Source organism: Canis lupus, chromosome 37, assembly GCF_011100685.1.
Source record: "Canis lupus familiaris isolate Mischka breed German Shepherd chromosome 37, alternate assembly UU_Cfam_GSD_1.0, whole genome shotgun sequence".
Classification (NCBI taxonomy): Eukaryota; Metazoa; Chordata; class Mammalia; order Carnivora; family Canidae; genus Canis; species Canis lupus.
Genome location: NC_049258.1, coordinates 9,375,282 through 9,401,927, shown reverse-complemented (window position 1 = coordinate 9,401,927; position 26,646 = coordinate 9,375,282). Strand labels below are relative to the sequence as shown.

Genomic DNA, 26,646 nt, shown 5'->3' with positions numbered 1-26,646 from the left:
CAAGGCAGCAGGGCCATGGAAGGGAAGAAGAGCGTGGGAAGCAGACAGGGAGGATGAAGGATATGTAGGCAAAGGGCAGCCTGGTCCCTAGCAGCCCGTCAGACGGCGAGGAGCCAGTGTCACATTGAGCTGAGAGTCAGGCCAAAGGAGGGGTCAGGCTGTGTCTAAAACCTTCCAGATGCCCTGGTGGCCCGGTGTCATATCCAGCTCCACGAGCACTGTCATCCAGTGCCACGTTTAAGTCCTACTGGGTCTCCTTAGAGGTCCTGGGACAGACACGTACGCTGAGTGCACCTCGTGAAAAACTCTGCAGGCTGGCAAGGACAGAGGGTGCTGGGCCAAACCCCGGGACGGAGTTAGCAGCTATGCAGGATGGGAGCGATGGTCTCGAGGGGAAGGACATGAGAGAGTAGAAGAGTCACAGAGAGATCCCAGGCGGTGTCACGGACCACATTCCTACTGAGGAGCAGAAAGGTCACAGGTTTGCTTTTTAGGTACAGCTGCACAGAGAGAGATCCGCCCCGAGTTGCTTCAAAATCAGAGCTGATCATAACCAGCACATCCTGAGTGCTTACCGCGTGCTAGGACCTCAGGTAGGCACCTTACAGGAATGACCTTGTTTAAGCCTCACGAAAGCCCAGAAGGCATGAGCTCTGCTCTCTCCTCACCACAGGACTTGGCACATGCCCTTCCCTCTGCTGCAAGACAACCCTCCCGCGCAACCCTGCCTTTGTCTCATTAACTGGGAGTCTTCCTTCAGGTCTCCACTAAATTATCACTTTTTCCAGGGAAACTCGGAATTCTACAAAACTTCTGTTCTACCTTGTGGTCTTAGACTATTGTGGGTCGCTGCATAAGAAACTGCTCCATAGAAACAATAGCTAAATTATGGAAAGAGCCCAAATGTCTATTGACTGAGAAATGCTTAAAGATGTAGTGTATACATATACACGTGCACACACACACACACACACACACACACACACACACTGGAGTATCATCAGTCAGCCATCAAAAAGAATGGTATCTCACCATTTGCAACAACACGGATGGAGCTAGAGTATATTATGCTCAGTGAAATAAGTCCGGCACAGAAAGACAAATACCATATGATTTCACTCATACGTGGAATTTAAGAAACCAAAACAGATGACCAAGGAGAAGAGAGAAAAAGAGAGGGAAACAAACCATAAGAGATTTTTAACTACAGAGAACGACCTGGGGGTCACTGGACGGGAGGTGGGCAGGTGACGGGCTAAACGGGTGATGGGGTAAGGAGGGCTTGTCGGGATGAGCACTGGGTGTTACATGTCAGTGACGAATCACTCAATTCTACTGAAACCAAGGTTACAGTCCATGTGAGCTAACACGAATCTAAACAAAAACTTGAAACAAAAAGAAAGAAAAAGAAATTGCTCAACACTGATGAGCAGGAAAGACCATGTATTCCGTTTTCTGTGGGATACAGTAATGAAGCTTCTTAATGGGTGTACTGTAGTGCTCGCATACAAATCATGTTTAAGCAAAAATTTATAGGATTTTTGCCACTGAAAGAATCTAATCATTTGAGACAGAAGCTTATGAATAAAAGTGTGATGATAATCACCAAACCACACAGGCTTTGGCTCAGGATCAAAACAGGTAGTTGATGATTCTGTATGCAAATTAGGGTGGTAATAAATTATTAGAAGTTGTGCTTTCTCCCACTACTCATCTGTAACTCTTGGGTTTTGAACAGTTTTGCTTTGAAACATTAACCCTCCGTACTTGACAGAAATACAGAATTCTTTAGCCTTTCACTGACCACTAAAAGTTCCTTTCTTTTTAATTTAAAGTTTCTTAATTTATTTGAGAGAGAGAGAGAGACAGAGAGCACGCCCACGAGCAGGGGGGCTGCAGAGGGGGAAGGAGAGGGATAAGCCGACCTCCTGCTGAGCATGGAGCCCCATGTGGGCCTCAATCTCATGACCCTGAGATCCAGACTTGAGCCGAAATCCCAAGTTTGATGCTCAACCAACCGAGCCACCCAGACACCCAACTGAGAGTCCTCTAAATGGCTGGATGAAGTCCCCCCGAGGGCACCTGCCTCATGACACTCCGAACACGCTCTACAGACACTGAGCTCACAGAAAACCCACGCTGACCTCACGTGTTTCGGATGTGCCCTCTATCCTTCCAAAAACACATCTTCTCATTTTATCTAAACTGTCTGGATAGTAAAATTTTATTCTGCTGCCATAAAAAAAGCTTTTATTATTAAAGCAATAAGGTGTAAGGAGGAGATTACCATGGCAAAGCCTTTACGGTTTATTATATAGTTAATCACAGAGATAAAGTGTCATCTTACGAAAATGTTTCCACTGTCTTGCTTCTTTTCTGTAGAGGACTTCTAACAACAAAAATAAAGAGAACCAGAAAGGAACTTTAGCCGGAAGAGATTTATCATCTTCTGCTCTGTGACAGACTCTTCTTTAAATCCGGAGACGAAGACACTGAGTGACAAAACCGCTTCACTTGGCTGCTGGGGGGGAGCCAGGTCCAGTCCGGTTCGTCCTAAGCAAAGCTGCTGCGTCGGGAGGTTGGGAGCGGCCGCGGGACTGGCCGGGCTGCCAAGCCGGGAGCAAACCTGCCGGTGGCTCCTGAGCCATGCAAGCGGGGACCCCAAGGGCCTGCGCAATGCAAGCGGGGACCCCAAGGGAGTTTCAGGAACTCCATCTGCACCAGGGCCGGATTCGGTGTTAGAGTCAAAACCAGGCCACAGCTCCCCTCGCTCAGTCTGCCTCTGGGGGCCGCAGCCAGAGGAATCGCAGGGACCATCTGATCCCCATCTGATCCCCGACGGCGTGGGGACATTCTGATCCCCGACAGTTGGCTTCAGGGCCTTCTGCGGATGGAGTGCTTGCGTCCAGAGGCTCCTTGAGGCGAAGCCTGGGCGGATGGGGGGACGGGCCTGCTGCAGGGGAGCCCCCGTCCCCCAGCCCAGCAGAGAGACAGGACGGGGAGAGAGGGGCGCACGTCGGGCACCGGGCTGCACAAGGCAGGCAAGGGAACGGCAGGTCACGGGCCAGAGTTCCTGCCCCGAGAAGAGCCCGCATAAACCCGCCGCTGCCATGCTCTGCGCTCCCTCCTGCGCACCGGCTCGGGCAGCTGGCACGTCCGGGGAGCGGCAGCTGGGGCGCCGCCGGCCGAGGCCCCTTCCTGTGGGCGCCCCCACAGTTCTGCCCACCAGGTGCATGGCAGGACGATGCCTTTCACTCCCTTGGACCTCCGGGGTGTACTCTACTGTCCCCAGGGCCACCACGTCCAGTCCAGCTCCCAAAGCGGGACCAGGAGCTCTGGGGCCCAGGGTAGAGCCGGACAGGGGTGGCAGCAGGGCCCATTTGCCAACTACTGCTGAGGTGGCCAGAGCTGCTGTCCTGGGCCTGATGGGCACAGACGCAACGAGACCGCGTGTGGCTCCCCGTCCCCGGCTCAGGCGCTCGGCAGCTCCAGCACTTGCAGCAGGTGCCTGCAAACGGCACCCACGATCTGCAAACGGACCCATGATCCAGCGAGCTGCCGACTCCCCAGCCCTCCTCTCCGCCGCTTCCAGAAGGGTCGCGGGCCGGCCCCCGCCCCGGCGCTGAGGTGGACGGTCATCGCGAGCTGCAGGCACCTGCGGGGCCGCCAAGCAGAGCCTCCCAAGGGGCCCAGGTGTCCCGGAGGAGGTGCTAGCGCGTCAAGCAGGGAAGATCGCCGACTCCCGTCCCAGGAGGGGGGCCCACGAGTCGACACACACCCAGACACACTGTCCGAGTGATCACGCCCCAGGCCGTCCTGCTAAGGGCCACGCGTCTTCGCTAAGACCCCGTACCGTCCCCGAGAGCCCCCACCTCCCGCTCGGTCCCTGCCGGCGCCACAGCCGACTGGCACCCGACTGGCACCCTGCGCCCCGGGCGCTCCCGGGTCTGAGTGAGGCGCACAGGGTAATAGGCTCTTGCTCGGCTTTCTCTTCTTGGTCTTCCATTACAGGGGTCTCGGCCAAAGCCCCGAGGGCAGAGGAAAGTTCTTTTTCCTGCCCCCATCCCCATCTTGTCCCCGCCGCGTACCCTGCGCGCTGGTCACTGGTATCATCACTCACCCAGTTGTCGCGACTCCTCTTCCTCTGCCCCCACGTGGTCCCCGCCTCTGAAGTGGCCCCGGAGACCCCCCACCCGCCTAGCCTACCGCCGTGGCCGCTCTTGCCACGCTCATTATTAACTGGTTGGCTGGGTCCAATTCCTTCGTTTTGCTTTGTTGGGATTCCTGGGGCTGTCACCTGCTCCCCTGTGCGTTGCTCCCTGGGGTTTGACAACAACCTGCCTTCTTTCCAATAATTGGAAATCTTCTTTTCCGAATGTGACAGTGGTGACAAGTTGGTCTTTCTAAAAATGTCCTGAACTCCACACTGTTCTTTGGTAAACGAAGCAAAACCCAACACACGTGTCCACAGCGTGTAGGCTGGGGTGGGACCCAGCCCTTGGAAGAGGGGCCTGGTAATCGGGATTACCAGGGACGTGAAGCGGCGGGGCCTCTGCACGTGAATCATACTTAAAACACAGCAGTTAAAATCCCTCTGGCTGGCAATGAACACGGTAACAGCACTCGATTTGCCAATCAGGTGAGCCCGTTGTATTTCTCTTTCTTTTATCCTAGGTAATATCACCTGTTAATGTTAATATCTCTTAGTTGTGTATTTTTATGTTGGAATCCTACGATGATTTAAATCACAGTCAATGAATATTTCATCGCGCTGTCTGAGGTGCGCTTCTGGAATGAGACACTGCAGATTCCACCTACGGACTGACTCCCAGTCCGTACAAAACCCAGGAGCTCCTCAAAAAGCAAACAGGTAATTGGAGAAACAAAACAAAACAAAACAAAACAACCCACAGGGATTCTTTCTTCTTGGAGTCTTAAAAATGATATCAGATTCGCGAAATCCTATAAATTCCACAAATCCCACAATACCACGTTTAGCTGAAACATCTGTACTCCTTGTATACCTCCATCTAGCATCATTTATATGATTTCACTTAATGATATAATTTCTTATCTTTGCTAATTACTTCTTAGCTTTGTTCCTTTCCATGGATACCACTGTGCAGGGAAAGCACCTTAACTGTATTTCAGTTTCTGTAGCTACAAAAATTTTATCATTTACTCCCACACCCTTTAGAAAAACCAGAATTAATGCTACCACTACGGAAAAGAAAGTAAACTTGTATCTGTGGATGTTAACGGTGTGATGGCCCAAGGAGCTCCATTTAAAGAGCCGAGTTGACATTCTTCGTATTTTTACTGCGTTTTAAATGCTCATTAAAAAAGCTGGATAAAATAAGACAAATTTCAAAATAAAACAAGGCAAAGTATCTCTTTGTTTCACACCCCCCAAGAGAGTCAACCACTCAATAGCATGGCATTTCTTTCCTATTGGAGGGGGGAGGGGAGCCACCTATGCAGAAGCCATCGTGGTGGCTGTTGACACTGGAGGAGACGGATGTGGCATAAGAAGTCACGGGATGGGTGATGGCTGGCTCGCATCCGGCCCCAGGCCCTGGCCTCCCAGTGCTCGCGTGTGTGAGAGGGGGAGGTGGGCACCTGAGCTTCTCGGTCTGGGCCCTAAGGTGATTGACCACTGCCAGCATCTCCAGTCTCACTGCCACCTTCCCTCGTCCACTAACTTCCCAAGGCGGGGAGAGGTAGGGTGTGGGGGGAAATGCAATATTAAACTTTAGGTACTTACTCTTTATTTTGGAAAGTAGACTTTTTCTAATTTCTAGTATACGGATGAAAATGTGACTTATGAATAAGTTTGCTGGTTTGAGAGAGAGGTGTTCACGATTCATTTATTAGTGGCGGGAGACCCAGAAAATGCACTCCACCCAGAGCACGCTGGCCTCTCTGCTTCTGGTTCCTCGAGCTGTTCTTCTGCACGGACTCCTCTCTCTCCTCTCTCAGTCTGGCAAGTCCTAGCCGCACTTCGAGGGCCAGCCCACTACCACCTCTGCATCGGACCCAGGTCCAGCCAGCCGTAAACCCATCCCCATGTGTGCTCCCTTACAGTTTCCGCCATCCTGCATCAGCATCACACAGCCTGTTTCTATCTACTCCCACTACCCCTTGGACTCCTTTTGGAAAGACAGCATCTTTTATCCCTCAGTATTTCTAGCAGTGCTTCTTCAAGTGTGGTCCTTAGGCTGCCTACACTGGCCCCCACGGTACTCATCACATGCAGAGTCCTGGGCTCCCCTCGCACCCACAGGATCAGAGCCTCCGGGAATGGAGTCCAGGTGTCCCCATGCATGCCAAAGTCTGAGAGCACCAGCTCATGACATGTTTGTCTCCCCGCTGGAGGGGTGAGTGAAGAAAGTGGAAGAGAAGGCAGAGAGAAGGCATGGCAGGGCCTGAGCGGAGCAGGAGGGCTGCTCTGCTGGCCATGGTGGCTGCTCAGAATCAGGGAGTCCTTCTGCCTCACTTCTCTCTGCATCAAGCAATGAGCAATAGGACCTTTTGAGGAGACCTCCGTATCTCATAGCTGGGATCCACCACACGCCACACAGAAAGGTGGAGAAAGAGAGCTCTTCCCACCGTCTTGGCCCAGAGAGAAAGAGAGTGACGAAATACTTATCTGGAAAGGAAGAGAACCAACCTAGGTGGGTCAGACTAGAGATTTCTTAGAATGGTCTGAGACGTGCATTTCGGCACAGAAAATCTTCACAAAACCCCTAGAAAGTGACAGTAGTACCCCGTGTTATAGCTGAGTAGAGGTTAAGAACCTCAATCACTTTCAGAGCTAGAATACGCGGACATGAGATTTAAACCCTATTCCAACTCTACCCGCCATACCTTCTAATTAAGTGGTTAATAAACCTCGGAAGGTGTGACTTTTGTTAGAATATGGCTTGCGAAGAACCACGGGTTTACAGTCACTGCAAGAACACCGGGACTGACATAGTAAGGATTCCACTGACTTCAGGCACAGCCTGCTATATGATTTCTTGCTGTCCTGGCTGACAAATTGCCCAAAATGACTCCTTAGTTTCCCCTAAGGACTACGGAGTCTCACTCTGTATTAGTGCAATAAACAGAAATCACTCCTAAGATCCATTCTGAGCTTGTGATCCGGGACATCCCAGTTCGAAAACGAGAATTTGTTTTCCATTTACACTACTATATACAAACAAATTTGTCTTGATTTTTCCCAGTGAAAAGGGATTATACTGTATATTAAAACACACACACACACCCTCTCCACCTGGGATTGTCCAGATAAAGAACAATTTGCTTAATTCCTTTCTAAAATTTCTCTTTCTACCACGAAAATGAACCCTATTCAGGGGCACGTTTCCGAGCCGGTGGGACCGGCAGCCCTCCTTTGCTGAAAAGGTTCAGAGATCTTTTCAGATTTCAAGCTGAAACCATAATCCGCTCTTCCTGCGGACCTACTACCCCGCAAGGAAGGCTGACCTCCAGCGCCGCGCGGGTGGCGGACAAACGTATGGGGCTGAGCGCGCACGGAGCTCATCGAGGCCGGGACAAGGTGCCACGTGCGCTGGTTTCCTGGCGACTCCACCCCGGAAAAGGCCAGGCCTGGACTTTCTGTATTTATCCACCTTCGCTTCCTGCACGCCGACTGATTCACTGGGGCTGCTGGCAGCGGCCCTGGGGAAACATCCACTGCACAGAAAAACCTCGGGGAGCAAAGAAAATAGGAAAGGAGAAGCCTTCACCTCCAAGGAGCGAGCTGCACCTATTTAGAATGACACATATTCACAAACGAGGCGAGATCTGAAACACGGCGGGGACTTGCCTTAGTCACAAAGTCACGGGACCCTTGCGTTTCTCCATGGTTTATGGTATTTACCCTTGGCACAGTTCAGAGTGGATCCCGGAGCTTATTTCTATTTATTGGACTGGTGCAGAGTAAGGAAAGGGAGTCATTTTGGGCAATTCGTCAGCTAGGACAGCGACAGACCATGCACAGGGCCCTCCGGGGGCAGAAATACGTTTATTGGCCTCGTCCATCATTGCCCCTTGGTATCCTTTGCAGGTGTGTGTTCATCTCCGTGCTGCGGGTTCTTTCAGCATGCTGGCATAACCTCGAACGCTGGGTGTGCCCAGAAGGTTCGGGTTTGTTTCATTTCCGTCACACGGTTCTTGGTACAAGTCACAAGCAGGTGAGTCAGGAAGTCTGTGTTGGGGCAGGTTTCCATCAATGGGAAGACTATGTCTACCTCCCAAGCAGAAGGACTCGGAGAATTTTACTAAATTTCTTTTAAAAACCATTAAAAAAAGACAAGGCAAATTCCTGATTTTGTCTTCATTACATGTTTAATCTAAGGCGCCGGCAAAATCTGGCAATCATTTGACACATTTGCTGTCATTTAACAGGAAGCCAAAGTCTGAGGCATTAACTACCAAGGCCGAGTGGCTGGAAAGGTTCCCCACGTCAGCTCCCCTCCAGGTAATCCCTTGACAAACAACCCCTGTTGACTGGCCTAGAGAAAAGCAGCACTTTGTAACCTAACTGGACAAACACCCTCCTCCAGAACTCTCCACGTTCACGGGAACACGAGGAATGCCAATGGTTTTAAAATGGAGCCTCTGCTCGTCATCCGCGCTTATGTCAATACCTGCCATGTGACCGAACTCAAAAACGAAGTTTGCTGGTTGTCACAGCATCTAATTCTGTGACCCAGTTCTGATTCTGGGAACTGTGTCCACTAATACATATTTTTCCTATACTCACCCATCGAGGTATACGTGGCACCACAGTTTTCCACGACTCAGCCAATTAGATGGTCACCAAGTATTTGCTCAACCGCGACTGCACCGTAAGGTACAGAGAGACCTGTTTTCATTCAGCTTGAACAGCTCAAGGGCTGGCACAGCTGCGGATGTCACTGGCACTACAGCTGCTGGACACAGGCCATGTGTGCCCAGGAACACCAAGTAATATTGCTGCCTGGCTGAAGCCAAAGAAAAAGAATAATCCTCTAAACAGACACTTAATGAAACAATCCCCCACTGTATTTATCTTTACATACCTCATCCTCATCCTAGCCCCCACTGTGATATTTGGTTTTATTGCAAAATGAGAAAAAGACTTAGGTAGAGACCGAATGGCTAATGAGAGTGACTGCCTGGTGTTAGCAACAACCTCTGGTTCTTAATTTTTCCATTTGCTCCTAAGGACAGAGTTGAATTCTGCAATGCAAAGTAGACACACACAAACACACACACACACACAAGCAAAGCCCTCAATTTTCTACACTTCAATGTAATTCTTTTTCTGGTCATAAGAAGACAAAAATGTCATCTGACCTATAAAATGTGTAGCTAGAGAGTTTCTGTGCAAAATTTCCTACGGCGCCGGTAAGAAAAGAGAGGACACTGGGCTTATGTTTGGGGGTGTGGAAATGATTGGATGAGAAACACCCTCTCTCCTGTTTCCTGAGGTGGGTGGCTTAGGAGGGCCCCTGGGGGAGGGGCAAGTGGGTCCTGGGAGGTGTTGCCGAGGGAGGAATCCCGGTTCCCCCCTCCAGGAGCTACAGCAGGACAAGTGGATGGACTCTTCCTCTCACTTTCCTCTGCTCTCCATGCCCCCCCCCGCCCCCACTTTCCCAGCGTTCCTGACATCTCTGGTAACTCCTCGTTATGGGGTGGGGTGGGGTGGGGGGCTGTCCCGTGTATTCTAGGATCTCTAGGCCTATCCCGGGCTCCCACCTAATAGGTGCCGGGAGCACCCCCTCTCTGCTGCTGTGACAACCAAAAATACTTCCAAACATGCCAACTGTCTCCTGGAGGCAAATGCATCCAGCTGAGAACGGTGCTCTAGCCACAGACCTATCACCCCCTTTGAGGACTCTCACTGAGCCGGCTTTCAGCCACTGATGCACAAAACAATCACCCGGAGTTCTTTTAAAAAAAAACCGCCAACCACCTACTTCTGAGCCCCCCTCGGACCAGTGCCGTCCGCAGCTCTGGCGGTGGTTCGTAGGCAAAGCCCGAGGAGGTTTTAATTCTAGTGCACACACATGTGCTCCGGCGTGCAGAGAAGTAATATTTCAGTCAATGTGAAGTTTTTCACAAAGAGAAAAGAAAAACACCCAAGAACACAGGAAAACCAGGCTTTTGGCATAAAATGGAAAGCTAGGTATTAACCAAAAATCAGCTAAAAGTTTGGGGAATGCAGGGGTGGGGGCGGAGCAGGGATCAACCCAGGAGGAAAGGATGCTGCTATGTGATAACCCTGCAAGGAAAGAACTGTCTTATTTGGACTCAAAGTGGAGTGGTTGCAATATCGTACACCCCACGGTTGCTACGCTACTGGGGCACCCAAGGAACAGCAGACGGGGAATATGGGACACGTCCCTGCCCTGCTCGTTCCGAAAGGCCCCGCTCCCCCTTGGGAGGCCTTCTTAGGAAAAGGACACAATGTTTAAAATGTCCCAGCGATGCTATCTGGTCAGTGTGTGGGGCCACCCTGCCGCCCGCCCTGGCGGTCGTGTGTGGTGTCGCTTGGCTACCACCAAGAGCCGCACAGCAGATGAGAGGCCCACCTTGGAGGGGGATTTGAGGGATGCGGGAAGAAGCTAGACATCATCTCAGAACAGCTTTTTCTGCAGCCAGAAATTCTCACTTGGAGGGTAATTCCTTTGGCTGATGGAGAGAGTCTCAACACTCCGCGAACCTTCGCTAACGCAAAAATTAAGTATGTCACTTTGGGAAGGAGGACCCATGGTCACCAAAGGGATGAGGTGATCAGTGACACAATAATGAGCGTCAATCATCAATACGAAAAAAGGAAAGCAGTTATGGGGAAACCATTACAGGTTTATCTCGCAGTGCGTGGTGTTGTGGGGAGGAGCCCCAGGCCTGTGGGGAGCACCTGTCTTTGCTCCGAGATGGAGAGAAAGAGGAGAGAAGGGTGGGGGTGGGGTGGGGCGAGCAGGGCCTGGGTCTCCTGACCTGCTCCAAATCCTGCTGAAGTAAGACCTGGCATCACTTTGGGGGAAAAATAAGCATGACGGATAAGGATGGGGGCTTTGGCTGATTTCCTTTTCCTACGTGAAAGCAAAGCATCTAGAAATATTGTCCCTCCCAGCCGCCATTCTCTATGACCCTGTTACCCCATCCCCAGCACAAGCTCGACCCTCTGGCTCATTACCATCTTCCATTTCCTTTAGGAGTGCTTTTAATTAGAAGTTAAATTGACAAGAGCACCTAGCAATTTTTACAGCTCTATTTTGGAATGCTTTCCCTCCCAGCATATGGCACAGCTATCAAGTATTATTCTCCTTCCTCGATGTTTCTTGAATTTAATGTTTATTGTTCATTTTAATCCTTCAGCATCAACTTGGACACGCGCGCACACACAATTCTGCGGTGAGAAGCTAGACTAGTCTGCACACAAAGCAATTAAATCTGGCAGTTAAATTCATAAATCTATGATTCCAAAGGATGAATATTTTCCAGTTGTGGTAGGGGGCCAACCGTATAGAAAGGGAACCAGCTGTTTCATGTTGGTTCCTGGTGGGACTTTTCGCACAGACACTCATGTTGCAAAATATATTTTCTGTTAAGACGGTGTGAGAGCATCGTGTCATCTTTGCTGCCCTCTCAGATCCCCAAGTCTTTCTGGGAAAATGAGAACGATCCATGTAATGGTCATCTAGCCTAATGTAACTGTGTCCTGGTTGGATGCCAATTTCGATATCACGATTTAGCCACTGGATGGTTTTCTTCAATAACTGTATTGAACAAAGTGTTCTTCACAGCCAGATGGGGAAGGAAAAGCATTTGGTTCATTTTATTCAGATGCGTGCTCACTGGGCCCCGGGCATGTGCAAGCAAAGGGCTTTCGCCCAGCCTCACACAACCACGGCTCCCGCGAATCCCAGCAGGCTTTTGGAGAATTTGAACAGGGAGGATTCACCTCCTGAAGCGGGGTAGCAGAGTGAATGTTTAGAATTTCTTACCTGAGAGTTTCTATCTGTTTCTAAGTCACACGCAAATGCCTGTTGAACACTTTGGTGAGGGCACCTGATGGCGCCGGGCCAGGAGAGAAGATGCACAAGTACAACATCGCCTGTGCACCGGGTGAATCGACATCTATCTCAGAACCAGCTCTCATTTTGGAAATCTCCAGAGGGCTTGTCCCACATCTTCTCAAGCTGGGTAAGCCTTACAATGTAATCCTCAGGCTCTGGTTGTGTAAAACGAATGGCATTGCATTCAAAGTTTTCTCTAATGTCTAGAGTCCATGATGTCACCACCAACAGGAAAGCTTCATTTTTTAACACATTTAAGTTTTTGTCTTCGGTTCTGTGACCTGTTCTTTTTAAAGAGCACCACAATCCCTAAAATTCATCCATTTCTCCCCCTCAGAAAATGGGAGGAAGACTTTATCCAAGGACATCAATCACCCTGCTGGCTAGACCGCAGGTTTCTTTGGAACAGAGATGTAACGTTTTTCCATTTGGCAGAAACTCATGTTAATGGTCGATAAGAAAGACTTAATTTTGTGTTATTTTTAAGTTAACATGTAGGTGATTATTTGGGGGTCATTTTTATTAAAGTTTAGATCGGAAAACAAGTGCTGGTGTTGACGCGTTTTGTAGCAAGAGCACGTTAAAAAAAACGGTTAATCTATATTTATTCTTCTTCAGTTTGGAGGAAAAGTGCCATTTGCTACGAGGTGACTTTTAAACAGCAGTACTGCTTGGCAGAGCTCATTCAGAAACCATCCTACCCATCGGTTTGAAACAAAGCGTGACATATAAGCAGAGAAAAGATACACAACTTCCCTGGGTGCTGACTTCCCCGGCCCTACGCTTCCAGCTCTTGAGGAGTGAAACACTCAGAGTCTGCTATAAATCTCAAGATGTCTCGTGACCCATGTGGTGTTCATTTTACTAAGGAAATAAAAAAAAAAAAAGTACTCGGAGCAGCTGGAGGAGAGAGGTAATTTGAGGTCAGTGCTACACTTTGTCAATTGGTGTGTGAGTCACTCGGATGGAAGGTATCCTACCGAGGCCCCAGAGGAAGAGTTTACTCTAAAATGCCACACAAAAGAGTAAGACAGAGTGGCCTTCTCTGAGCGTTGTCTCGGGCCTCCGGGGGCTGGAAGCTCCGGCCCCACGAGCCAGCCCCGGCCCACTGCCTGCCTGCGTTTCTCGGGCTGCTTCGTGCCATGGCAGTAGAGCTGCGGAGCTGCACAGACACCGCAGACTGTAAAGCTCAAAACATTTACTAGCTGGCCCTTTAGAGGTAAAGTTGGCTGACTCTGGCTCCAGAGACCAGGCCTGGAAGTTGAGTGTGCTTAGATATATATATCGGGGTAACTTAAGGATAGATTTTAAAAAATCATGGAACTATATAGCATTTAAAAACCAGTAATAATAATAATACCTTTCATTTTTATAGCATCTTTACCTTCTCTAAGAACTTTCAAACATATTCCTGGAGTGTACTTTGAACAATTAGTTTCTCGTCTGGTGGCAGAGAGGAGAGCTCTGCTAAGGTCCAGCTGACGTGACGGGGTGGAGAGCCCAGTCATGCCCTTCACGGTCCCTCACTGCACAATAACTGATGGAGACGGTTTTCTTTCAAGTCTCTGGTACCTTGTGCACATTGGGATCTTAAGCTCTAGGTGGCAGATGGTTTAAATTTTGGAAATTTTAGATTGTGTTAAGTGTGATCCTTGGTTTTACACAACTCTATAATCTGCTAAAAAGCGCATCTGTGTCAAAGAAAGGACTTGGAAAGGAAAGAGAGGCGGAACACGTGGTCAACTTCTAGAATCATGGAGAGCCAATGAGATACAGAGAACACACTTGAGCGCAGGCACTGTGGGTTTGTTTTTCTGGTCTTTCTATTTTTTCTCCTTGGCGCCCTGATTTTCCTTCAGGAACCACAGCCCTTCAACTCTTGGTCCACGGGATTCAGGTGGGGCTCACCAGCTCTAACTCTGTGCAGGGCACAAGACCCCAGCCTGGCTGGTGGGAAGACTGTCTCTCTTGCCACGGTGACCAGTTTAGGGACAGATACACGGCCCAGCCCAGTCAATGCGAATTAGCCCTTGGGCTTCTGCTGGAACTACTGGAGACAAAGGTCTCTTTCAGATCACAGGGACTAAGGATTATGTAAGCATGGAGCTGCTACGGGGGCATCTTTACTACCATGTGGAGAGATCACACCCAAGAATCAAGCCAAGAATAAGTGGAACCAGGAGATTATACGAGATGCTGAGAAAGAAAAGGAGGGAGAGACGGAGACAAGGAGAAAGGGAAGGAGGGAAGGAAGGAGGGAGGGAAGGAGAGAGGGAGGGAGAGAGAAATGGAATTCTCAGAACACAATTTGGGCTTAGAACCAAATTTGCCTAAAGGAATCTTCTCAATTTTTCATGTACATAAGCCAATAAATTCTCCTTTGTCATTAACTAGTGTGACTTCGGTTTCCATCACTTGAAACTGGAAGAGTCTTGAGTGATACACTGAGAACTTTTTCTACTGGTAATAACTTAACCTTTACCAATAGATGCTTCATTTCAATTGTGGACATGAGCAAATATACAGGGCTCCAAGAAACATCTTCCATCAACGTCAGCTGCAGAGTAGGGCAGGGCAGGGCACAACCAAAACCACACCAGTGTGCCATTTCTTAATTCCAGTCTTCAAGATACCCAAGAATGCAATTCTATCACTAAGCTTGTCTAAGATGTTTCTGAGTTTCGTTAAGGGAGTCTTTCTTATTTATTAATGATAAGGTTGGAAAATATTTTGTTTTCTCAGTAGCATTCATGATATAAGCCTTCCAGGAATTTGTCAAAAATATCATTTGTTGAGGTTGTGTTCTACATCATTCATGCACTTTGGGGCCAATTTCAAACTCCAATGAATTATGTGTATTGGGTTTCTTCTCACTCAAACATTTTCCCTTCTTTTTTATCCCCATGATATATGCCTCTGCTTGCAGGACTTAAAAAATTTGCTGAGGAGTTGTTCTGTGATGTTTATGTATTAAATAAACAATGTTTCCCATCAGATGCTTTTACCTGTAGGAACAGCTCAAGTGCTTTAAGTTTATAGTTTCTAAGTCAAATTACTCACCAGTTGTGTAATTCGGCAAAGGCAGCTTTGATCTTCTTCACTGAACTATCCACTTCTTCCTTGATCATGACACGGTATCTTGTTAGAGACACAGTGCAGCGCTGCAAATCCTTCACCGATTTCTCAATGTTTGGGCCTAAAAGTAATGTCATGAAACAACTGTTAAATTGAACACTCTATCTTTTTATTTCTGAGCCAAACAACAACAGCAAAAGCAGCCAACTCCCATACCCCCTAATAAAAAGAGAGAGATTTATCTTTTGTTTCTCAATGGAAAAAAAAAAGTTCTGTCAAGGAGATGTTTATGTGTTTATAACCCAGAGTTTTAAAAATCCACAGTGGGTGATTTGTGTGGCCCCTGAGACTGCTGTGATTTGACCAGTGGGTTCTGTGGGTGGGCCATTTTGGGCACACGTGCCTCCTTTGTGCTTTGGAAAGAGGCTGTGATCATTATGTTCTATTATGAACTGCAGTTTCTTAGAATCTGATATGTCTAAAGACCATTTGTGCTGCTGGCTCTCACCACTCTGCGTGGTTAAAAGCCAGCAGGGCTTTTGGATGAGGAAAATGACATGGAGATTGGGAGAGGTACAAATGAGCTAGAGAGAGTACGGAGCTTTGGTGCCAGGTATGCTGGCTCCGGCCCCATCAGTTCTGAGCCAGGCCTGTAATTATAGCAGCAGCACTTAGAGCTGCTCGATGGGTGCCAATCTTGCCTGATTTCCTGAAACCGTCACCAAGGTATACAGATACTGCAGAGCAAACAGGCCAATTGTACTTATCCCAACAAGGCCATGTTTCTTAGAAGAAAGAAATCTCCCTCAAGAAAAGTACGAAAGTCTGTCAAATCAAAGCCAAGGAAATCAGATACAACTGAGGCTGAATGAGAAGAATATTATTTAATCCTCTGGGAATCAAAAAGGAAGTGATTTAGCCCCTTTCGTGTTTAATACCAATTATGTATGAAGTATAGCAAAGCTCAAAGGATAATAAAAACACAGTGTGTCAAATATAAAATCCTCTTTCAGTGTTACATTGTCTGAAAGTTCTAACACAGAACTGAATTTCCATGAGAAAGATCATATCTGAAGAAGACATATCAGCCTCGAGATTCATCTTCATTCAATGTAAGTTAAGAACTTGTGTGCCAGCGAAACATTTGGCATTCATATTACTAAAAAAAAAAACTGTTTGCTTCATAAAATATGAGGGTAGAAAGTATTTGTGGTGCAAATTTATCCATGCCTACAGAGGGAAGAATGACCACAGAGGGGCAGAGAAAGGGGATGTAATTCCTCTGAAATATTTGAGGCCTTTGGTTAACATGGGAGGAATCACATCTACTTTTTAATCTATGTGGGTCACAGAAAGAAATGCAATTGCATGTGCATCTCTCTTCACTAAGCAGCATCTTTTGGAAAGTTCTATCATTCTGGCACTTCTCTGGGTGTGCAAAATGTGTTGAATCATTTGTGCAAAAGAAATCACTTTACCTCTTTTCTTTGCCAGCTCATCTGGCTTTATTTCAAGATGAGCTGCAGGGGTATTGGACTTAACAGGAGATGTTTTTGCCTTAGGCTTGCTTGGGTTACAAGGCTGCTCAGCTGACCACTGTAGGCCATCTGACCTCTCTGGTGTTCCATGTATAGGTTTGGGGTTCCCATCTAAGGATAGTTTCTGTTGCAGTGGTCTGTTGCCTTCTGTAAGAAAACACCAAATAATGACTGTGAAGTGATAAACTAAAAACACTGATGAGAAAGTGACTGGTGGGAATGCCAAGATTTCTGCTTTTGTTTACATGTTGGCAATCATGCCCTTCATTGCAAACAGTGAAGAAACTGTTTTAATAGAATCTCCAGAAGATTTGAGGATATCCTAGAAATAGAGCCTTGTACTTGGGAGTCAGAAGACCTGAGTGGGCATTTCAGTTCTGGTAATTACTTTGTACAGCGGCCCTGGGCAAGCCACTTAGCATCTCTGAGGCTTGGTTTCCTCACTGATTATGAAGGTTATTAGGAGCAGAGTTTTGTTTTTTTTTTCCTCATTCAGTATAGGTGTAAGCATCTTTAAGTATGATTTCATATTGAGGCTATAAAAATGCAGCCTTACTATCTCCAAGTGCTGCATTAATGTCTTGTGGTATTTTATTATTAATTAATGAAGGCAGGAGAGTGACTGGAGATAGGGCAAGAATGAAGTGACAACAGGTACTATAATCATTTCACTTAATTTATGGAGGATTAAATCGAGAAACATAATATTCTCAACTATATTTAAAATCTAGGGAGTCAAATTCTCTCTGGAGCTTTAATAAGATGTGGCAGTAAATTAGCAGCACATTGCGTTCAGCATCTTTTAAAGGTAGGTTCCTATTTAGTTATTGCTGGAGTGAATTAAATGATACCTTAGTGGCCGGAAAAGGAAATGTATTACCCTTAACATCTTACAACCAGAGAGAGCTTTGGGTGTAAAAAAAAGGGAAGTCAGTGTGCTCTGAAGGCCAGGCTTTTGGAGGAAGCTGAGTGTAGGAGAAAGTACAGGGCTGGATCCAGGAGACCAATGTGCTGAGCTTCCCTGTGTCCTGGATGAGCCTGTAGGAATGACTTCACTTTTCGGCTGTCTGTGGCTCACACTCAGAGCACAAAGTCATTTCTATGAATTGCAGGTCCTTTTCATCCTGCTTCACTTCTTTCTACTTCCCTGGCACCTCATAAAAATTTACTGTATTATATTTTAACACAAGGTTTATGTGTCTGCCCCTCATCCCTGCTTGAGGAAGCTAGGGTTCCCTTAAAGTCAAATACTGAAACCTGATTCATTTTTGAAGCCCTAGTACTTGTGTTTGGCTCAGTGGCTATCTGTAAAATTGTGACTGAATTAAAGTACTCTTAAAATGATTTCATGGGAAACAAAACAAAACAAAACAAAGAACAAAGAACACCTTTCCTAACATTTGCCACAGACGTTATAGAGATTACACATGGAAGGTGCAAAAGAATATGATCTGCATCCTTGTCAATTTGATTTTAGACATTTAAGACAAGTGTAAATCTGACTTTGTTGATTGCATCATTCATAACTTCTATATCAAGAAAGCAGAGGAACGCTGGGGTGGCTCCGTTGGTTGAGCATCCGACTCTTGATTTTGCCTGAGGTCATAATATCAGGGTCATGAGAATGAGCCCCAATTCGGGCAGGCTCCATGCTCAGTGGGGAGTCTGCTTGAGATTCTCTCTCTCTGCCCCTCCCTGCTGTACTTTCTCTCATTCTCTAAAATAAATAAATCTAAAAAAAAAAAAAAAAAAAAAGAAAGCATAGCATACATTTTATGGGCTGAATGGTGAGTACTCTTTTTTTTTTTATTATTGAAGTTCGATTTGCCAACATATAGTATAACACCCAAAGCTCAATTGATGAGTACTCTTTAAAGGGAAATTACAATACACAATGAGATGTTCAACAAAGGTAGTGAACAAATTAAGTACTGAAAATAGCATTTCCTCCAGTGATTAAACAGATTTAAGTGGTAGTGTGCAATTTTGTTATACTAAAGAACTTCAGTGTAGGGCAGTGGTTGTCAAGAGTTAGTGTGCAGGAAGTCTCCCTTAGTACTTTTTACAAATGCAAATTCCCAGACAACACCTCCAGGGATTTTGATTCAGCAATGGGCCCAAGATTCTACCTGCCAGGTGATTCTGCTGGGGTGAAGATGGGTGGCACCCCCACCTGAAGAAACTCTACTGCATAAGATGAAAAACTAATTTTTTTGATGAATCTGTAAATGTTTGGTTAAAATAATGATTAAGTACAGGCTGGCTCCAACTCAGTCCCTTTCTAAATCATAGTGAAGATTCAGCCTTAATGAAATATTATAAATTGAGAATCTAAAATATAGCTCATTGAGCATGGTATAGTAAATCAGTCTTATCCTTGAAAACAAGGGGATTTATATTATAGCCTAATGGAAATAATGACCTTAGAATGAAGGGAAAACATTATTCTGGTGCATGTGTAAGAATTTTAAATGGAAGGCAAGCATGCAAATGAACATGGGTTCATTAACCTAGAGCTGAAAATATTTTGTTTGTGTCTCAGAGAACTGGTATGTGGGCTGCTGGTTCATTTCATCATTCATCCAACAAGAATTCATTGAGAAATATGAATAGCAGAGTTTTTTTTAGGGTCCTGAAAAGCTGTCTTATTATTGGTAGAAATCAGTGAACACTGGAAAGATCTGAAATTCTCAAAGATGACTTGGATATATTTGCACATTGGCTGTTCAGATCTGTCTCCAAATATAGTAAAACTCTGGGGCTCTTTCAGATGAAAGCTGGTGGTTAAGTTATTCAGCTATAACAGAATTAGTTTCATCTTAACCACAAATCCTGATATTTCTAGCAACAGGATAATGGAGGTTCTTTCCTAGATACAGTGATTTCCCTCTAACATTATGGCCAGAAGTACCATCAATTCTCTCTTTCTGGAATTTACTTAGAAACTTCAACAGACAGTAGCTGACTCAGAGTTGATTCCTATCCCTGTCCAATAAGGTAGCCACTAGCCATATGTGGTCATTCAACGCTTGGAATGTGGCTTCCCTAAACTGAGATGTGCTGTAACTGTAAAATACACACTAAGATTTGAAGACTTAGTACAAAAAAAAAGGAATTAAAAATATTACTTTGATGATTTAAAAAATACTGGTATGTCAAAATAATATTTTGCATGTATTAAGTTAGATAAAATATATTATGCAATCTCATTCACCTGTTTCTTTTAACTTTTTTCATGTGGCTACTCAGAGTTTTATAATTACATAGGTAGCTCACATTATATTTCTATTGGGTAGCACTAATATAAATCAGAAGGAGCATAAAATTATTGGTCTAAAATCTGCAATCACTCTAATTTATATTCCAGACTAAGAGAGTACTGATTTCAGTGAAACCTTAAAATACCCTCTGCAATTTCTACATGAGCAAAGTGGCGACAGAGGGATATATGTCTTGTTCATAACTATATGCTTGGTGCCTAGTAAGTACATGATGAATACTGAATGAATGAATGAATGAATCAGCATTACTTTGGTACTTTTCATGCCTGGGGCCCTTCTAGTTATAGGGAGCCTCGTTTGATATGAGTCCCTGGCTGTGTCTTTATCCAATATTCATCAAATACTTGAATCAAAGTAGTTACATCTTGGAAAAAAAGTTGTCTCTGGAAACACCTAATCTGCCCAGATTTTGATAAATATTATATACATTTTAATTGATATACATTTTAATTTCACCCTAAAAATGGCTCCTAGAAAATTATATGTTTTTGAATTTAACTATTACCTGAGTTTTCCCTTTATTAAAAATACTTATCAAATCCCAACACAGATTGTATATTTCTTCCTGAGTATCATTCTGGTTTCTGATTCAATCTGACTCAACAGATTTATATGGAGTACCCTTATGTGCCAGCCCTAGCTTCCTCATAGGAGATACATGGGACACAGTCTCTCTGCCCTTAACAACTAACATGTAAAATGTGAAAAAGCAACTTAAGATCATAGCAGTAAATCTGAGTTCACCTTTCCCCAATGAATTATGTTGGCATCTTTGTTGAAAATCAATTGACTATATATGTGTGGTCTATTTTTGGACTACATTCTATTCCACTGATACAGTTGTCTATCCTCACCCCTAACACCACACTTTTTAAATTTTTTTATTTTCTTACTGTAACTATACAATGAGTCTCATATCAGGTGATATGTCCTCCAACTTTGCTCCTTTTTCAAGATTGTCTTGACTAATGTAGGTCCTTTGCATTTCAAATTTAAGAATCAGTTTATTTCTACAAAAACAGTCAGTGTATTTCTACAAGAAATCTGGTGGGATTTTGACTGGGCTTGAGTTGAATCTATAAATCAATTTGGAGATCATTAGTATCTTAGCAGTACTGCATCTTTTGATCTTTGAACATGATACAACACACCATTTATTTAGCTTTTCTTTAATTGGTCTCAGCACTGTTTTACGGTTTTAGGTGTCTTGTGCATCTTTGGCTAAATTTATTCCTAGGTATTTTAGATGTCTTAGGTAACTGTATGTAATATTTTTAAAAATTTCATTTCCCAGTTGTTGGCTGCCAGAATGCAAAATTACAACTGATTTATTATAATATTGAACTTTATACCTAGTTACCTTGCTAATTTCCTTACTAGTTTTTTTTTTTTTTTTTTTCTGTAGGTTTCCTACAATTTTCTATATAGGCAATACTGACACCTGCAAATGCAGTTTAGCTTCTTTCATTCCAGTCTTCCCTTGCCTTATTAAATTGGTTAAGAACCCTAGTACAATGTAGAATAAGTGTCCTTGTGTCCTTGCATTATTCTTGATCTTAGGGAAAGTGCATTGAATATTTATCATAAAATATGATATTAACTACAGAGCAGATTTTTCACACATTTATTGGGAAATTCACTTATATTCCTAGTTTTCTGGGAGTTTTTATTATTTTGCCAAATGATTTAATTTTGTTTCACTTATTAAGATGATCATATTGTTTTTCTCCTTTATTTTGTTGACAGTAAATTACACTAATCAATTTTTACATGTTAAGCCAATGGTGCATTCTTGGGAAAAAAGCACATTGGTCATAGTGTATTATCTTTCTTATATATTGCTGGCTTAAACTTGCTAATATTTTGCTGAAGATTTTGCTTCTTCATTCATAAGCGATATCGTTCTGCTTCTAATGGCTAATCTTTCTTTCTATTATAGGTCACATTTGATTGCTTCTTGTGTGGATTTATTTTACACAGCAAAACATAAACTGTGGTGGCTGTTTCTTGTTAACAGTACCAAAGAAAACAAATCTTCCTCTTGGGAGAAATATAAGACTTGAATTCAAAGATTTTCATAATATATGTACAGCCATGTATGTGTTCAGACTTGAAAACTTCTGAAAACTCTTTTTTTTCTTATTAGATTTTACTTTTCAGTGAAAGCTTTATGTACTTCTAAGGAGACTGAAGGGAGTATAAATGGAATTCAAATCTAAGTTTAAGAAATGTATTATATATAAGAGTAGGTCTAAAAAATTATTTTAACCCATTGAGTTAAGAGCCTCCTATACACAGTAAAGTACATTGTCTGATGATGATTAATGTAGTATTTTAAAGTAGTTCTACCCAGGAAAAACTGAAAAAAAAAAAAAAAAACCCAAAGTATAATTTTGTTGTCATAAAATTACACCTAAAATTTCTAATGCCTGTGTTACTCAAAGCATATTATATTCACTTAAAAGTAATTAAGTTAATATGTTAGTGTTTTATGATAACTGATAATAATAATAATAGTTCTCTGATCAGAATCTTAGTGTTCTTAAATATTCACAAAAAGAAAAATGCAAAGGGAAATGAAACATCTTAAAGTGTTCCATTGCCCTACTAATCACATGAACTAATCAGGTAAGGGGGCAGGAAAATGCATTCCAGACAGAGATAGCATTTGCAGTGGGAGTAAGCGCTGTGTGCCAGTTATGAAGTTATTGCCTCTCGGCGCAAATCTACCCTTCTTTGCCTTCCTTTGTGCCAATGGAGCTGGCCCCTGTGAACGATTCTCTCTTGCCAGCCAGCACAATGTCAGCTTTATTAGTAGAGGGCAATAAAGTGACCATGAAAGGCTAAAAGGGCAGGAATATTCTTCTCTTCCAGTTCTGGTTCTTCATTATTATGCTTATTTGTCCCAGGAGTCAGCAGCCATGCTGAGAAGCTCCAGCTGCACTCGTGCCTGTCCCCTGCGACTCGTGCACTGGCAGCGGCTTTCAGCAATTCTAGCCTACCGACACCCCCAGCAATGGACAGCTCAGTCCATGCCCTGTGACAGTTTTGGATGTTGTTGTTTTGCTACCACAAGACTGCATGTTCCTCTGATGGCCACGTCCCTTCGGCGACATCAGAATATCAGTCTTGGATTGGAGGGCTCTCTTTTTTTGTCTAACCTTCCTAGAGATAGCAACTGCCCTCTTGCATGTCTAGATCTCGGAGTCCTCATCTATCTCTTTGAGTAGGTAACCACCTCCTGGCCTTTCTAGTGTTGTAGTTGGTAATTCTCTGTATTACAGTCCTCCCATTCAAATAAACTCTGTGGCTTCTGTCTCCAAACTTGAACCTGACTGATACAGCCAGCATGAGGGGCTGAGAGGGAACCAGGGTGGCTGGAACAGAGAAAGCAAGAAAGAATAGCAACACATAGGGGCCAGATCATGCTAAGCCTGCAAGCCATGATAAGACTTTTGGTTTTTATCTTAAGAGTTCAGATTTGTGTTTTGAAAAGATTTCAGGATACAGAGTAACTTAGAGGGGAACGATGTAAATACTAGGAAATTAATCAGTGGACGCCTATAGCAACACAAGCAAGAGAGGATGAGGTGGGAAGGCAGAGGCAGAGACTGTGAAAAATGGACGGGTTCTAGGAATATTTGGAAAAGAAAATCAACAGGACTTGTTGATGGATTGGATGTGGGGGGTGAGAGGGGGAAGATGTCAGGACTGGTGCTAGATTTCTGGCTTGCACATCAAATAGGTAGGACATTAACATCAGGAACACTAAAAGAAAGCCGAGGCCGAGATCATGAGATTGCTTGAAGCATGCTGTTGAAGTGCTTTGAACTGTTAAAGTGAAAATGTCAAGTAAGAGCCTGGAATTAATTAATTAATTAATTAATTAATCTATCTCAAGAGAGTAGCCTGGACTGGGAAGACGAATTTGTGGGCCAGCTTACATAATTAAAACTCAGGCACGGTTGAAATGATCTAAGGAAGATGGTATGTTTTATAGGAGAAAAGACTTGGAACCTACCAAGCCTTGACAAGCTTCACTGGTTAATGGCCAAGTAGAGAAGAGTGATCCTCAAAGGAAACAGAGGGGCAATGAAGATGGAGAGGAGATCAGGAGACTGACATGTCATTGGAGCCAAAAAGGAAAGATAGAGCATTAAGGTGGAGTGATCGACAGCACCGAATGCTGCAGAAAGAAAAAAGGATAAAGGATTGAAAAACGCCTGCTTGATCCAATACATGGAGGCCATTGATAAACTAGTGGGAGCAGTGTCTTTGGAGTGATGAAGCTGTAAGCTGTAATGATTGGTTGATCAGCGACAGACAGAGGTGAAATAATGGAGACATTAAGTAAAGATAATTCCTTCAGATGTTACAGAATAATGGTCTGGTGATGAAACCCCAAGAAAATTCTTTTCACATTACAGTGATGGTGCACCTGGATTTGCATGGTCTGTTATTCTTCTGTTACTGCATGACAGGGGAATGAACAGAAAGTCAGAGGAACCCATGGCTTTGAAATAGAGACCAAAATGGACAGGCTTACTTCAGACATAATGTTGGTCAGTTCTGCTTTTTCATAACCTCTTTATCAACTACAGATGGACTTTATTATTTCAAGTCTTAGGAAATTTGATCAGTTCCGTGGGCATAGGGCTGGTAACTTCCAGATTGGAAACAAATCTTTTAGTTTTATTTACATGACCTTTCAAGATCTCATAGGTCATTAATATCTTTACAGGTTTATTTATGTTAAAAGATAATAGAGGCGCCTGGGTAGCTCAGTCGGTTAAGTGGCTGCCTTCAGCTCAGGTCATGATCTCAGGGTCCTGGGATCAAGCCCTGGGTCAGGCTTCCTGCTCAGCAGAGAGTCTGCTTCTCCCTCTCCCTCTGCCCCTTATTCCCCTGCTCAAGTTCTCTCTGTCTCTTTCTCTCAAATAGATAAGTAAAATCTTAAAAAAAAAAAAAAAAGATAATAAAGTCAATGAATTAAGCTGCCAATGACACAGGTAGGCAGGTTCTCTTCATTTGTTTCAGTTATTTCCCTGCAAAACAGGCTCAATTCTCATTGCATTCTGATAGAGCCATTTAAATCTGTTCAAAAATTTAAAAAACAGGTTTTTTGGGGAAGCCTTTTGTTCTTTGCAAGGAGTGCATTCCATTTAATTAAGCTGGTTTATAACTGAAGTCACCCAACAAGGTATGGGTGGGAAGTTACAAAGGTATCAGCTCTTCAGAGATGAGTAGTTTTTGTGCTTCTGCTGCAGGGTTGCAGCTAAAGTAGTTTTTTTTTTTTTTTTTTTTTTTTTTTTTTTTTTTAAGATTTTATTCATTCATGAGAGACACAGAGAGAGGGAGAGAGAGAGGCAGAGAGAGAAGCAGGCTCCATGCAGGGAGCCCGATGTGGGACTTGATCCCTGGTCTCCAGGATCAGGCCCTGGGAGGAAGGCAGGGGCTCAACCACTGAGCCACCCAGGGATCCCACAAAAGTAGTTTTCAAATGAGAAGGAGAATGGAGCTGGCTCTGGATTTCACTCTACCCAGGTGACAGGAACATATCCCTAGGGGTTTTGCATTTCCTGGGCCCTGGGTATGACTCCATCCTGTGTGGGTCTCTGTCTCTTTCTGCTTTATCATACCCAGAGAAAGGAAGCAGAGGTCCTAGTCCTGGAAGATGCAGTCACAGGCCTCCCCTAACGCTACCTGAATGGTCCTGACCTGGTGCCCCCAGGAGCTGATGTGGAGACTGAAATGCACCCAGCCCTACACAGGAGCTACGCTAAGTATTTAGATGCCAACACAATAATTAAGGAGGAGTGATAATAACAATGAACGTGCTTTAAAATGTGAACTTTCAAATGCATGTTCATAGAACAGGACATACTATCAGCTGTAGAGGTTAATAAAGTATTATATCTTTAATTTAAAAAAAATAGTAAAAAAAAAACCCTTTGGTTATAACTCTGCAAGAGTTTCAGCTAAAGTCCTTAATTAAGGTTTAAATAAAATATTGGCTGCTCGGGCCACTGTAAGCTGGTGTGAGAGAACCTGCTTTGGGGCATCAGTCTTGGCCCCCGCGTCTCCTCTTCCATCACTCACGGGACACCAGGGCCTTATCTCAAGTCCCGCACACTCCCTCCGCCCCTGCCCCGGTCTCTGCCCTATTTACTGCCTTCACAACATTTATTATACTCTAGAATTCTCTTGGTGGCTTAGTTGTGTTCTGGTTTACTGTGTATCTCTTCTCCTCACCTTCCAAATTGGACACAAGTTCCCTGAGGGCAGAAACTCTGTTGTCTTGTTCACTTCCTCTGGAAGAATTGCTGGCACATGTCAGGATGCTTAAAAATGTTTACCAGGTAGATAAATGATGTGAGGGTTTGCTCCACGCCAGGTGCTGTGCTAATCATTTATTGCTTACCACAATCTGGCAAAGTGGGGTTATAGTTGTGATTTTTCCGGGGAGGGCACACTGAGACATGGAGGGGTTAACTTGCCCAGGGTCACACACCTAGGAAGTGACAAGGCTAAGACTCGAATCCAGACACCCCTAATGCTAAAGCCTGGTTCTCTGCTACAATATTATATTGCTTCCATTTGAGAGCTGGCACTGCTGAAATCCTGGAATATACACATTTGGCTTTACTATTAAAGTTCTAGGCAAGCTGCTTTCATCTT

The 26,646-nt window shown here is 44.6% G+C and overlaps 1 protein-coding gene and 1 long non-coding RNA gene across 11 annotated transcripts in view; one reads left to right on the top strand and one right to left on the bottom strand.

Annotated features, from left to right (window-relative positions):
• Positions 1 to 26,646, bottom strand: part of SPATS2L (spermatogenesis associated serine rich 2 like) — a 160,786-nt gene that overhangs the window by 20,617 nt on the left and 113,523 nt on the right. For 9 of the 10 annotated variants that reach the window (XM_038585290.1, XM_038585291.1, XM_038585283.1 and 6 more), the window contains 2 exons: positions 16,628 to 16,834; positions 15,135 to 15,270 (listed from right to left, as the gene is read on the bottom strand). In XM_038585290.1, coding sequence (XP_038441218.1) covers positions 15,135 to 15,270; positions 16,628 to 16,834 — 343 coding nt within the window. The remainder of the gene's footprint in view (positions 1 to 15,134; positions 15,271 to 16,627; positions 16,835 to 26,646) is intronic. The other variant, XM_038585288.1, reaches the window with a different exon arrangement.
• LOC119867930 lies at positions 8,070 to 9,151 on the top strand. The gene is made up of 2 exons (XR_005385211.1): positions 8,070 to 8,198; positions 8,413 to 9,151. It is a non-coding gene; the product is annotated as an uncharacterized LOC119867930 (long non-coding RNA).